Source organism: Centroberyx affinis, unplaced genomic scaffold (assembly GCF_046629955.1).
Source record: "Centroberyx affinis isolate AG114_WGS23_722 - 3 ecotype Tasmania unplaced genomic scaffold, CSIRO-AGI_Caff_v1 ptg002982l_1, whole genome shotgun sequence".
Lineage (NCBI taxonomy): Eukaryota > Metazoa > Chordata > Actinopteri > Beryciformes > Berycidae > Centroberyx > Centroberyx affinis.
The window spans coordinates 58,760-71,894 of NW_027281088.1; the positions used below are offsets into that span (position 1 = coordinate 58,760).

General features: G+C 45.4%; 1 protein-coding gene across 1 annotated transcript in view; it reads left to right on the forward strand.

The window, feature by feature from the left end:
* Window positions 1-13,135, forward strand: part of LOC139658921 (transcription initiation factor TFIID subunit 4-like) — a 104,719-nt gene that overhangs the window by 23,151 nt on the left and 68,433 nt on the right. Inside the window, exons 7-9 of the mRNA XM_071537104.1 lie at window positions 43-252; window positions 4,900-4,975; window positions 6,078-6,192. Of these exons, the coding sequence (XP_071393205.1) occupies window positions 43-252; window positions 4,900-4,975; window positions 6,078-6,192 (401 nt within the window). The remainder of the gene's footprint in view (window positions 1-42; window positions 253-4,899; window positions 4,976-6,077; window positions 6,193-13,135) is intronic.

Here is a 13,135-nt window from a genome sequence, read left to right on the forward strand (position 1 = left end):
CTGTGTGACTGTACCCTTTGCCCCCTCTCTGCCCGTCAACAGAAGAGCCTCCCGGCCCTGCGGCTGTCTTTGCTCAACAGTCAGCAGTCCCTGACCCAGCCCCCGCAGCAGGGAGTCAAACCGGCGCCCGGCGGCACCCCTCCTGCCATCGTGGCCGGGCCAGCTGTCCGCGTACGCCACCCCAACAGCGTCAGCACCACCACGGGTGCCAGCGCGCTACCCGCTGGGACCGTCGGTCATCCAGCTGCCATGGTACGTATGTGCTGGTCCAGACTCCAGTAGAGTTGCGGTTATCACAGTTTTTCATTTGTACCTGCAGTTTACATTTGAATTGTAGTCACTGATTGAAGTCCTGAAGTCCAGAGTGACTTACAGTGAGTGCAAGAGTGCAAGAGTAGAGTAGAGATCACCAACATTACCAATAACAAACCAATAGTGTGGAGTACAAGACACTGAAATTAAGATTAAAGTGATGTTGAGCTTTGGTAGTACCATGGGTTAAAAAAAAAATCATTCTGCAATTTTTTTTGACGTGAATCCCTTTCTTTATGTTTATAAAATCTTTCAGTTTGAACAAGTGTAAACTCTTCAGAAATTCTTCACACCGGATTCCGGTGTTAAACTTGTTGGTTTAATAACATAAAGAAAGCGATTCACTTCTGCAGAAAAAATCTGCAGAATCACTAGTTTTTTATAGATAGTATTCGATCAGCATACAATCAAACCCCGGGGATTTTATTGTTGTCATTACTACAGCCGTGTATAACGCAGGCAACCATCGCTATTTTGTAATACATCCTAACGCAACAGAAACGGTAATACAAAATAGAGATAACGCTAATGGTGGCTAGCTTCCTATTAGCGCTGCTGTCACCTAGGCTGTCACTAGTCAACAGCTGCAGCGCTATGTCAACAATATGGCTGCGGCGACCGTGATGACGCTGATCGAATATTATCTATATATTGTCAAAATCTGCTCTGTTCGCCTTCATTTATGTGCTAGAAGTGAGGTTTTCAGACCTTTTTCGCAGAGAATCGCCGATTTTGGGGTAACATCATGTCTAGGAAGCTACACAACCCAAGGTACTACCAAAGGTCAACACCACTTTAAGATAAACTTTGTTCCTGAGGGGGCAATTGGATTATTGCAGCAAAGATGGGACACAGATGAAAATACAATAAATAAACAAGCTTAAAGAGACGTCTTCATCATGCTGCTTAGAAACAATTCTCGCTATGTTTACTATTTATACAGGTTTACAGATGTTTGCAGTTGACAGATTTACAAAGTTGCTGCTGATGATTTGCTGATCATGATCAGATTTACAGAGCAGATATGCAAATATGTATCATCAGCTATTCCGGTTATCAGATAGAAGTAACATATGCGCAGCATTTGTGTGTGAGGTGGGTGAGGGTGGAGGAGAGGGTCAAAGCCACAGCGGCCAGACAATAGATGGAACAAATATTTCTCCAGAATATTCATGTATTCAATAGAGAATGTGCTGGTTGTAGACCCGCTGGGAGGCATAGCTGGTGTATTCGTCTACGGGGCTGACTTATCGGGCTGGAGTTAGTGTCAGAGTGCCATGGCTGGGAGTCACGCACCAGCAGTGAGTTAAAGCTCCGCTGGTGAGCCAGCCATGACACCCTCCTCACAGATGACTCACCGGGGAGTCAGTTTACCAGAGAAAAAACAGGAAAAGTTTTTGGAGAATCAGACTTGGGCTTAAAACTTCAAAAATAACCACTTACTCTGAGTGCAGCAGAACCACAAGCTTAATTTCCTAGATCACAAACATTGCATGTAGCCAGCAGCAAGGAGTGTGAGGGTCAGAGCCGCAGCGCTCACACAGGAGGTGTGACAAATGTATTCCCCAGAAGTGTGGTTTTTTCTCAATTTGTGGCATTCATCACATGTTGAATAAGTTTTTGTTGTCTGCAGTTTTTTTTAAACCTTTGTTTGACTTGCACACACACACACACACACACACACACACACACGCACACTATTTCGTCAACCACTCACACAGTTACACACATTCTCACCTGGGATCTTCCAGTTCAGCTACTATTGGCCACAGGAGCAGATGGGCAGTTATGTGCCTTGCTCAAGGACACCTTGATGGTAATTGTTGAGGGAGGGGAGTCCTTTGCTCGTTTTTTATCCCTGCCCAGATTTGACAGCTGGCCCAAGATATTCAACCCAGCAACCTTCCAGTCACAAGCCTGTTTCCTTCACCTTTTAGGCCACCGCAGCTGCAGAATTTATGAAGGCCTGGTAGTGGATAAAATATTTTGATTACATTTATAATGTAATGATAATAATAATGTGATCCTTTATTTCCTCTGGAGGGAAATTCTCTTTTTGCCAATTTCCAGGATGTACAAAGGCACTTTGAACTGTGGTACAATAAAATTGAACCAGTCTTACCAAACCTACATTATTATTATTTCCCTCACTATTTATCACATAATTTATTTATCGACAATCAACTTTATGTTACCGAATTTTGTCATTTCCACGCAGCTTTTCTAATTCAATGCATCATAATATGCAAAGAAAAAAAAAATCTTGGATGGAAACCCAGCTAGTATCTCAGTTCTCCCAGTTAAGCTGGGAGAGCTGAACTGAGGCCAGTTAACCTGCAGGGTCCAGCTCTGTTAACTGACCTGGCAACACCGGACACCTACAGCCTCACAACACACCGCTGCACTGCATTCCCATGGGTACATGTCTAGGGTGTGCGTGTGTGTGGGGGCGTGTGTGTGTGTGTGTTGAAAATTGAGCGATCACACAGAGCAGCAGTCTATGGAGGGGTCAAGCGAGGTCAGACTGGATTGGCCTGGCCCAGGCAGAGGGGTGAGGGAGCTAGAGGGGTCTCGCTCTCTCTCATCCTTTCTTTCTCTGTCTCTCCCTCTCTTTCTCTTTCCCTTTTTCTCCCCCACTTTCTCTCCTTTCCATCTGTCTCTCACGGTGTCTACCCCTGCATATCTCTCTCTCTCTCTCTCTCTCTCTCTCTCTCTCTCTCTCTCTCTCCCTCTCTCTCTCTCTCTCTCTCTCTCTGTCTCTCTCTCTCTCTCTCTCCCTCCCTCCCTCCCTCTCTCTACCCGTTAACCGTTGGAGGGTGAAGCGAGGTAACTAGGTCAGCCCCGGGTCAATTCTAAAGCAATGTGGCGGCCGCAGTCTACGTCCAGAACACGCCTCTGGTCTCTCTCTCTCTCTCTCTCACACACGCACACACACAGCGAGTGCCAACACCAACATAAGATATCACACTCAAAACATTAGTAAACACTCGCCCCTGGTACATCCACTGTCTGAAACCAGCCAGCTACCGATAGGACGGAATTAGTAAAAATAAATCTGCTTTGCTCTGTTCTGTGCGCAATAGTATGGGAAAAGTTTCTTGGAATGGTATGGAAAATGAATTTGTAAATGTCCAGGTCTTGAAAAGTGTGGGAAGTCAAGCAAAGTATGGGAAAATATGGATGTTGCCTCATTATACACATATAACTCCACATGCAATAAGGTTATACACCTGTAGGCATTTCACATAACATAATTGTTGTAGCGAAGAATAATCAATTCAAATATAGTCAAGAAATTAAAGGTGCTGTGTGTTGCATTTTAACATCAATAATTCAGTACCACATTAATTTTGAGACACTTTACAGCGCAAAGGGATACTGCTTTACGGCACAAAACAGGAAGAAGACACTGTTCATCCAGTTTCTGGCAATGGCAGATGGTGGAACTGGAAGTAAAAGGTCCATGGAAAACCCACTTCCAACATATTTATCCTCTTTAGTAAAGCCAAAGAGAAAATCTTTCACCATTTCAGTTAGAGAAACACTTGCACTAACAACACGACTGGCGTGAGACAGAGGCTATCAATCGTCTCAACGGTAATTATGCCAAGGTATTTCAATTAATTTGACATTGATGTATTAATGTTTAAAAATGCTACACCTTTAAGATCCGGAAAAATAATTTTGAAATGTAAAATGTGCAGTGTCTTCAGTGTTAGTGTCTTCCTTTGCCCCTGTTTCCCAAACTTTCTACCTGAGAGTTTTTCCTTTCCTAACTGTGTCGCCAGCTGGCCAGAGGTGCTAGCTATCTCTCTGCCTGTGTCGAATGTATTTCTTTTTTTTTCCCATTCTCTCTTACTCTCGGAGGCCCCTGCAGTGGATCTCTGGGAGAAATGGCCTCTGTCTTTTTTTCAGTAGCTTGAACAGTAATATAGCATGTGTCAGGGAATGGAAAACAAGGCTAAAAAATATGCAGCAAGAAGCAAACTGGTGGGAATGGATGGCTGAGCCCGAGGCTGGGCCTATGGCTGCTACCAAGGAAGGAAGTGTCTCTAATAGCCCAGCATCCCCCTCCTCCTCCTCCTCCTCCCCACCCCCTTCTTCTTCTTTGTCTTCTTCTTCTTCTTCTTCCTCCAGATACTACTTTTTCACTCTGATCTTGACTTCTTATTCCCTTTGTCTTATCTGGAAAATACAAGCATGTGCAGGTCACGCACAGTGGCAGCTGTTGTAGAAGTTTGCCCCTTTTCATGCATTTACCCAACATCTATCCTGCATTAGCACTGCAGACAGTTGTTTCTTTAATGTGATGCGCTAGAACCAAACGGGTACATTGTAAAACAAAATTCAAGTGCCTCTCAGCCGACCCGTCTCCAGACCGTTCTTCCTTGCAACTTCCAATGGCTGAAAAGAGAGCAAAAGTTAATTTTTCCCCAAACAGTTTGGGGATGGCGCCAAAGTGCAGCAGTGGTTCAGCAAGGATGCAGTTACGCACTTTTAAATCTTCCCTTTTACGTTCACTTTCTGTCACTCTTTGCAATAATAAGGTTAATCAATCTCTCTCTCTCTCTCTCTCTGCCTCCTCAGGGTATCAAGAGAGCGGGTGCTGCTGGCGGCCAGGTCCGGATGCCCATGGTGATCACACAGTCTGTTAGAGCGCCAGGTAGGACACCAGCAATGAGGAATACACGTAAAATTAAGCACAATAGAAAGAGTTCAGTAAATCTCTATAAGGCTCCAGTCCCAGTTCATCTATCCATCTTAGATAAAGCCCTCAGTGACACACTCATCCTGTTGTTTGACTGCAATTTTAACGTCCGTCAGTGATGCCGCATGTCTCTCTTGATAAAGACGTGATTTTAAACTCAGCCCGACCTTCTGGTTGAATACAGACATGTATGAAACGTGTTAAATAAAAGATAGCCATCAGTAAATCTCTAATGCTCACTCAACAGGCTGTAGGATGTGTAAACAGGCAGGAGCTACGGAGAGAACAGGTGCTTTTTTTTTTTTTTTTTTTCCCTGTCCGGTTATAAAGCGTTCTCAAACATTTACACTGCTGCTTACTCACACTGATTCACAAACACTCTTCCCACAGAAGCCCACAAATATCGCCCCAGCAGCAGCCGGGCATACCGCTCCCCTAAGAGAGCTGTGTGCTCTCAGGTGGTGTGTGTATATGTATGTGTGTGTGTACCTGTTTTTGTGTGTACGTGTTTGCTTGTACGTGTGTGTGTGTGTGTGTGTGTGTGTGATCGGAGGTGCATACAAATTTGATCTGCCCCCTTCCCCAAGATCGCCTGCAGTAAAAGATCTGTAGGTTGTTTTATGCCCATAAATTGGAATGCGGGGATAGTTCTAAAAATACTTTTCTGTGCCTCTTGGCTAGGAACATGCCTGTTAAAATCAAGTTTAAATTCACTCTGGCAGTCCTTGTGCCTCTCCGGAAAACGTGTCTCGGAGCAGGATGCGGTTTAGGAGTGTAAGGAGAGCCGGTGAAGCGCAGTGATATTGACAGAGCGACGCTCTCCGCACCAACCTGGGGAGAGCGACAGTAACCCCCCCCCCACACACACACACACACACACACACACACACACTCCCCTCTATCTACCCCTGCGAGGGTGACAGAGACGGTTGAAGGTAGTCGAAAGACAGGAGGAGATTTGACGCAGATACAAGGGGACACTTCAATGATAACATTACTCCTTTCCTGTTTTGTTTAGTGTTTCTTCTTCTGTCTTATTTCTCCTTTTGCTTCACAGGCGCGGTGGGGAAGGGAGCTGCCATCCAAGCGGGCAAAAGTCCCGTGGGCCTGGCTGTTCAGATCTCCGGGAATCAGAAAAACAAGCTCAACGACCCCGGAGGCGGCTCTTTCAGGTACAACTCCCCTCGCCAGGAGACCGACGGCGGAGCGCCTGCCGTTCCGGGCAGCCGTCACATGGGGGCAGCATTTCACTAAGATGCCTCTACATAACTACAGGCTACACTCTCAGCTAAGGCCATGAGTGTTCATCCCAGTTGCTTGCCTGGCTGGCTGCCTGGCAGGCTGGCTGGGTGATCGGTGTTCCTTTTCTCAGCACCCACCACATAGCAGCACACTGTCAGCCAATTGATCACCCTCGCACCCCCCCCAACCCCACCTCATCACAGCCCTTGTGTCGGTGTCACAACTCATCCACAGGATTGCAAATGAGCTAAATCTTAATTTGGAAATAAGGTAATTGTGTCCAGATGGTCGGAAACGCTGCATGCGGCTCTGAAAATACCTTTTGGTAAAGTCAAACATACGGTATTTTGCCCACAGCCCCTCTCTCCCCGGTCCTGTCTCTGCTTCAGCTGGGCTTTTGTCTCAAAACATAAAAGGTTCATCGCCTACATGCCGGCCTTTGTGGTCCATGTTTTGTGTGTGTGTGTGTGTGTGTGTGTGTGTCTGTATACATTTGTGTTTGTGTTTGTGACTGTATGCGCAGGCATGCATGTGCCTGTGTGTGCTTGTGTGTAGGGTTAGGGTTAGGTTGCGTGCAAACATATGTATGTGTGTGCACATATTTGTGTGAGTGTGTGTGTTTGTGTCCTTCAGTGTGTCCCTGCCTGTGCACATGAGCATACCTGTACATTCTGTAGTGCTTGCACACATGTCTAAGAGTGTGTGTGTGTGTGTGTGCGTGTGTGTGTGTGTGCCAATGCGAGTATTGACAGCAGTAGAGGTTTAGGATGGCCCTGGTGTGACCGGACCGGGGCAAAAAGAGTCTGGGTCACATGGGCCAACGGGTTCATGGTAATGGCTCCCGTCTCCTGAGGGGAAAGGCAGCGCCCGGGGCCCTGATTGATAAACCAATAAATCTTTAGCAGCGTTGGTAATTAAGCTGTCAGGCTCGCTTGTTACTGACAACCTTTTCCCCCTGCGGTGATCGCAGTGGCCCTCCACACAGAAAACGCACTGGCTTCAACATAAGCCCTGATAACGCATAGCGCCACTGTCACGGAAGAACATGTCACTGCCGTTTTATTGGGTTTTTTTCCCCTTGGATCATGATAAAGTTCTGTTATATGATTTCAAAAATACATGAGCATGAGTGGGAGAATGAGCATCCTCACTTTAATTCATGTAAAAGTTACTTTCTGCAGGTTTTCTTCTGACAATGCGCAGTTGTTTTAAGTTGCATCAGACAGGATTAATATTTGACTCACAGTTTTAAGATTGATTTTAATGTTTAATGAGTGATTGACTTCTGTTGAGATTATCTTCATCTCATCTTCAGCTAATTTCTTTTGTGTGTTTTTATACTCCTCCTCCTAAGTTTCTTTGAATGCGTTGAAAAGTGCTATACACATGGATTTATTAGCATTATTATTAGTCATATGCACTGCAGCCAGTGTGCGTTTTAACCTCTTCACACTATCTTCACTTGTTAAGATCTTAGGTGGTTGCTGGTGTCTGAAACGCTCACTTCGGCAGTCTCATATACTGTTTACTGTTTGCTGCTCTTCTTACCTGAAGATATGAACGTGTTGGAACAGAGCCCAGTGTTGCAAGGCGATCCATAGGCTGCCATTGTCTCCTCACACCATGTCCAAAAACATGCAACATGAACACAGTGATTTGACCTATAACGATCTGTGTTTTTGACCAAATGTTGCACAGTGCTTTTCAGAGCAGCAAAGGACATGAATGCAGATATCAATGAGAGGGGAATAGACACATCACAAAAATGTGAGGCCAGATCAATAAAAATCTATGAAGTACATTTTGTGCATGATATAAATCCGTAGACAGTAATCACGTGCTGGAACTTTTCATCATCTTTTTTAACCAGCCAGCATCCACCAGCCTCTTATCCATCCAGCCTGCACGGTGTCCACTGTGTTCAGCTGTAGTCAGAGAGTGATCTCTGTATGGCTGTCACTCTTAGCCACTGGTCCCAGCGGGCCAGCTGTACCACACACACACACACACACACACACACACACACACACACACACACACACACACACTGCAGGGCTTGTGGGGTTTCCAGTGCAGCTACAGCCGTCTGTCTGACACAAGTGCTTGTGTCTGTGTGTGTACGCGTTTATGTGTGCGTGTGTGTGTGCAGTTTACAGTACAGAGTGAAAGCAGCTGTCTCTGTGCCCCCCCTCCCTCATTCCCCCCTCCCCGTCTCTCTGTAAACACCCGACATCCGCTGTAATCACAGGCGAGCCAGCCGAGGCCCTCAGCAACTCTGCCAGCCCCCGAGCTCAGCCTCAACCCCTAAAATCCTGCCCTGTCCTACATGGTGGACACACACACACACACACACACACACACAAACATAGTTGCAAACATACGTACATACATACACAAAGACACACACAGGCATACATGCAAAGTGGGCAAGTTTTTGTTTACCAACCACTGTAGACCATTGGATTGAAAAGAAAGTCCTTTTCCTTAATTTGCCAGAACAATCTGAGTTCGTTCTCTCTTGTTCGTATTTGTGGTCGCATTCTTTGTTGCTCTGTAAAGCGCAATGTGATGTGCCTGTTTTGCTAAAAGTGCTTTATAAATACATTTGACATGATAAGAATAAAAACGTTACATCCCATGGTCTAGACTCTAGGATTCAAGATAAGATTTCGCAGAGAAGAACGTTTGCCAGATCCATGAACAACATGGTGACAAGACTTGACTTGATCAGTTCTACCATATTTTAATTGTTGGCCAAGGCATCTCGCTACAAGCCTTCATCAGAGCATCAGGTTTCATTAATGCTTGCGAATAATTACAGATTGAGTGCGGGCGGTGCCGTGCAATTAATAACATTTACAGCATTTGGCTTGTCACTGGGTTAACCCTATCACTGCCGCTGCCGCTGTCATCCGGTTGGGTCTGGAATGCCCCGTGCCACCAGCTGCCCAGTGAAGCCCGGGCTACCTGGTGGGGAATCTGCAGCGGTCCATGTCTGTCAGTGTGGGCGCGACGTTGCTGCATGGCATGGGCGTTAGTCACAGGGATCAGTCAGGGACCCCCGCCTGGGACCTTTATCCCCTGGGGGTGGGGGGTGGGGGGTGGATCAGGGTGAGGTGGGGGCGGGGGGGCCTCATCTTTGCCTGAATGCACCCCAGCTCCCATCCATCCATCTATCTATCTATCCACACACACACACACATACACATACGCTCACACACACAGCCTCTAAATGGCAGCACAATCCACCCACCACCCATGGCGTGCCCTCGCTGGAACGCGAGCTTGATATGGAAACGACATGCATATGTATTCATGTGACCGCGGGCGCCATGTCCCCGAGCCAACCCAAACCAATCATTGAGAGGCTTCTCTTCCACCAGCGTGGAAGCTAATTACATCTCGGCTTTATTAGCGAGGTGAGGTATAGTCTGGAATATTTTGCATTTCATATCTCATTCCCTCCTTTTAATGTCAGACCTGTCTTTGGCATTTTCATTTGATTTGAGCTCCGGCGATCCCAAACAGCCCAAGAAATCCTGCCATCCAAGAAAAAAGAAATGTGATTATTACTCATAATATTAACGGTGTTCTTGGACACTCGCTGATGTTTTATGTGCTTATACAGTGGTAACCATTGTAGAAATCTCCCTGTCCTGCATTAGTACTGCTGGCAATTGTTTCTTAAATGTTACACAGTGGACACAATTAATTTTTATTGTGAAATAAAACTCTAGTGTCTCAACCAGCTGAGCACCAGACTATTCAGACTTGTAAATTCTAACAGTTGAAAAGAGAACAGAACTTATTTTTTCCCAAACAATTCCTCTTGGGGATAGAGCCAAATTGCAGCAGACGTTAAGCTAGCATGCAGTAGAAAGGGACTTCTATGGCTTCATATGTATGTTAAACCTATTGTTTACTATAGGAAGTTTTAGCCTAATAGGTTGGTTAACACCTGTTCTGTGTGTAAGGACGCTGTTTTAGGTCTTCTTTTGTGTGTAATGACTCAGCCATGCCCTTATACTGCTAAACACCGGCTGGATAAAGACATTTCAGGATGAACAAATCAGCTGCCTATTAGGGTGGGACTGATAACTAGCGAGCTAGCTTGCGTCATGCTTTGAAGCTTACCACATATCAAAACCTATGAATTCATTTTTGTTAACAGACTTTGTAGGAGTGTCTTAAATCCATTGCACTGAAGATGAGGTAAAATTAAAATTGACGTTGTCTCTATTCTATATCGTTTGAGTAGCCTAGCTACCTGGCTACCTATCCTTCACATGTCAACCTTTTTGCTAGCAACCTCCGAGCTGAATATTTTAGTGAAAACACTGAATTGGGTCGTCTAACCAAGCATGTCATATTTGACAGAAAGGGTGATTTTATTGAACACAGAAAAAAAAGAGTACTTGTAAAAAAAAAAAAATCTTTAATTTATTTAAATGGCTCTGTTTGCTCTTGTCAGCTGCTAAATAGTGTGAGCTGTTTTTCTACTTTAACAGCAGTTGGTGTCCATATTTTACTGTATTACCGCCACCCACCATCTTCAAAAATCATGTTCCCTGTCTCCATACCAAGAATCTACAGTCTTTTCAACAAACCTGTCTCATTCCCATAATCAAATAAGTACATGTTTTTTTCAGTTGCTGCCAGGTTCAAAATTCTTGGTGCATATTTCTTTTGGTCAGGGCTGTGCGGTTCCCACGTGGGAGAGCAAATCCAACAAGAAGCCAATCACAATTTTTTCTGTCAATCCAATTTTTGTGAAGCAGTTTGATCTTTGCCCAAAACCTGGGACTGCAGCATATTGTTGAATGGTCGCCTAACCAGCGTGTAGTTGTCCAAGGGGAGATTTCCTTGTTGTCGACAGACTCACATCAGCCAGGGACTCAGAGGAAGGCCTTGTTCACACACACCTAAGAAATCCTGCTGCTTGCACAACCAAGAGCTGCACTCTCTATTGCTTAGCAAGGCAAAATAAAAAGTAACTGTTACCGCACCATAATGTACTTCAGGAACAGAGTCTTGTGCTGCGCTACTGGCTTCACAAAAAATAGAAATGTGTTATATTTTTTGGCGGTTCTTGACAGTGTTGCACCTCTTTATGCAGCTTGTAGCCAATAAAGTGTCGGACAGATGACGTGGCCAACTAGCCCATTTACTGGGCGTGATTGCTTACTTTAGTTTTGAGTAATCAATCAGTTTTTTTCCCCCAAAGCCATATAGTTCTAAGCTGTGCAAGGAGCAACGTTTCTTTAGCACCTGAGTGAACAAAGCCTAAGGCATGTTTATATTTAGGACAGGTCAAGTTATCCATGATGACGTGATGATGAAAGGTGCACAGCCTGCGGTGAAGCGGAGGGTATAATCCCATGTATCCATGGTTGTGTTGTTGGGTAGATTCTCTCTGTGAAGGCATAATTAGATTCAGCGCTGGAGGAGAGGAGGAAAATAGAGGAGGAGAGGAGAGGAGGTAGAGGTGTACGCGGTTCAGGGAGCTGCTCTAATCGTCTTTGTCAACCTCCCACCGCGGTGTCAAGTTTCATATCGGCTCACTGTGGCCTTACCAAGGAGCAGGAAGGCCTCGGCGGGGTGGAGTTGGCCGACGGTGTGTGCCCACACACGGGTGCCTGGGAGAACTCAGGGGCCACACACACACACACACACAGAAACACACAAACACACACGCAACCTCTGTCGCAACCAGCAACAGGGGCGTGAACGTAAATGAGTGTGGAGGTGAGCCAGTGAGTGGCGAGAGGCCGCTCTGTGTGTGTTCTGTGGTTCTTTGTTCCCTCCGTCAGCGGCACTCAGAAGCTCTGCTGCTTGCTCTGGGCCAGTCCTGTAAGCATAACATGTCACCACTCGGCTAATTCAGGCCAGAATCACAGCCGCTTCAGCCGCCAAGTACAACAGGAATTTGTCTTTGTGACAACTTACAGAGAAAGTCACAGGGCTACATTAGCCTAAATAAAATGTAAGTAAAATGAAACCCTTATCCCCCTGTGGAAAGTAGTGGGCCAAGCTGAATTTCCGTGGGTTTAGCCTCCTCTACATCTCTGCTTGTATGAGAAAATGTAAATAGTGTGAAGTCAGCGTTAAGCTTGTGAGAAATGACCAAGGCATCAGGAAAATATATATTGCCGAGTACAGCACAGCGGTCTGTAAATAGAGTTTGTTGACATTAGTATATAGCCAGATTCATCATGTAACATTGCCAATCCTCAGGAGCATCCTTACCCAGCTAGCCTCCGTCCAAATGCTCTTCATCTCCCTGCCTCACTGTGCGCCGACACAAACAGACCTCGGAATGGGACTTTATTGTATCATTATGGCCAAAGTGTATAGCCCTCTGTCACAACAAACCTAATGCACAATTTCACCCATGCAAATATTCATGAATGAAATAGGATTTCCGAGACATTTTTCAAGGAGAAAACAGTGATAATGTCGGGACATGAATACTGATATTGAGTGATATTGAGTAGGAGTTGGCTTACAAGGCTAGTCCTCCACGCCCAAAATGAAATCTCTTTCTGAAGCGGATGGAGAATTTCTGTTTAGCATGATCCAGGACATGTGTGAGAACTTCAAAATCTGCAGTCCTAACCAGGCAAATGAAATGAGATGTGTTATACTCAAGGCAATATGAATTAAATTGTGTGATTGTATACTGTAGCAAATGCATATTTTACTGTCATGGCACTGGCAAACAATTTGCATCTAGCCTAGTTCTTTGCTAAAAAGGGTCTAATTAGGGATCTAGTATTTACCAAGTTAATTAATTAGGCCATTGTGTTACTGTGTAGGTGACCCCACTTCTTTTACGTTAGTGCACCAAACAAAGACCCTCTGGGCTGGAATCTG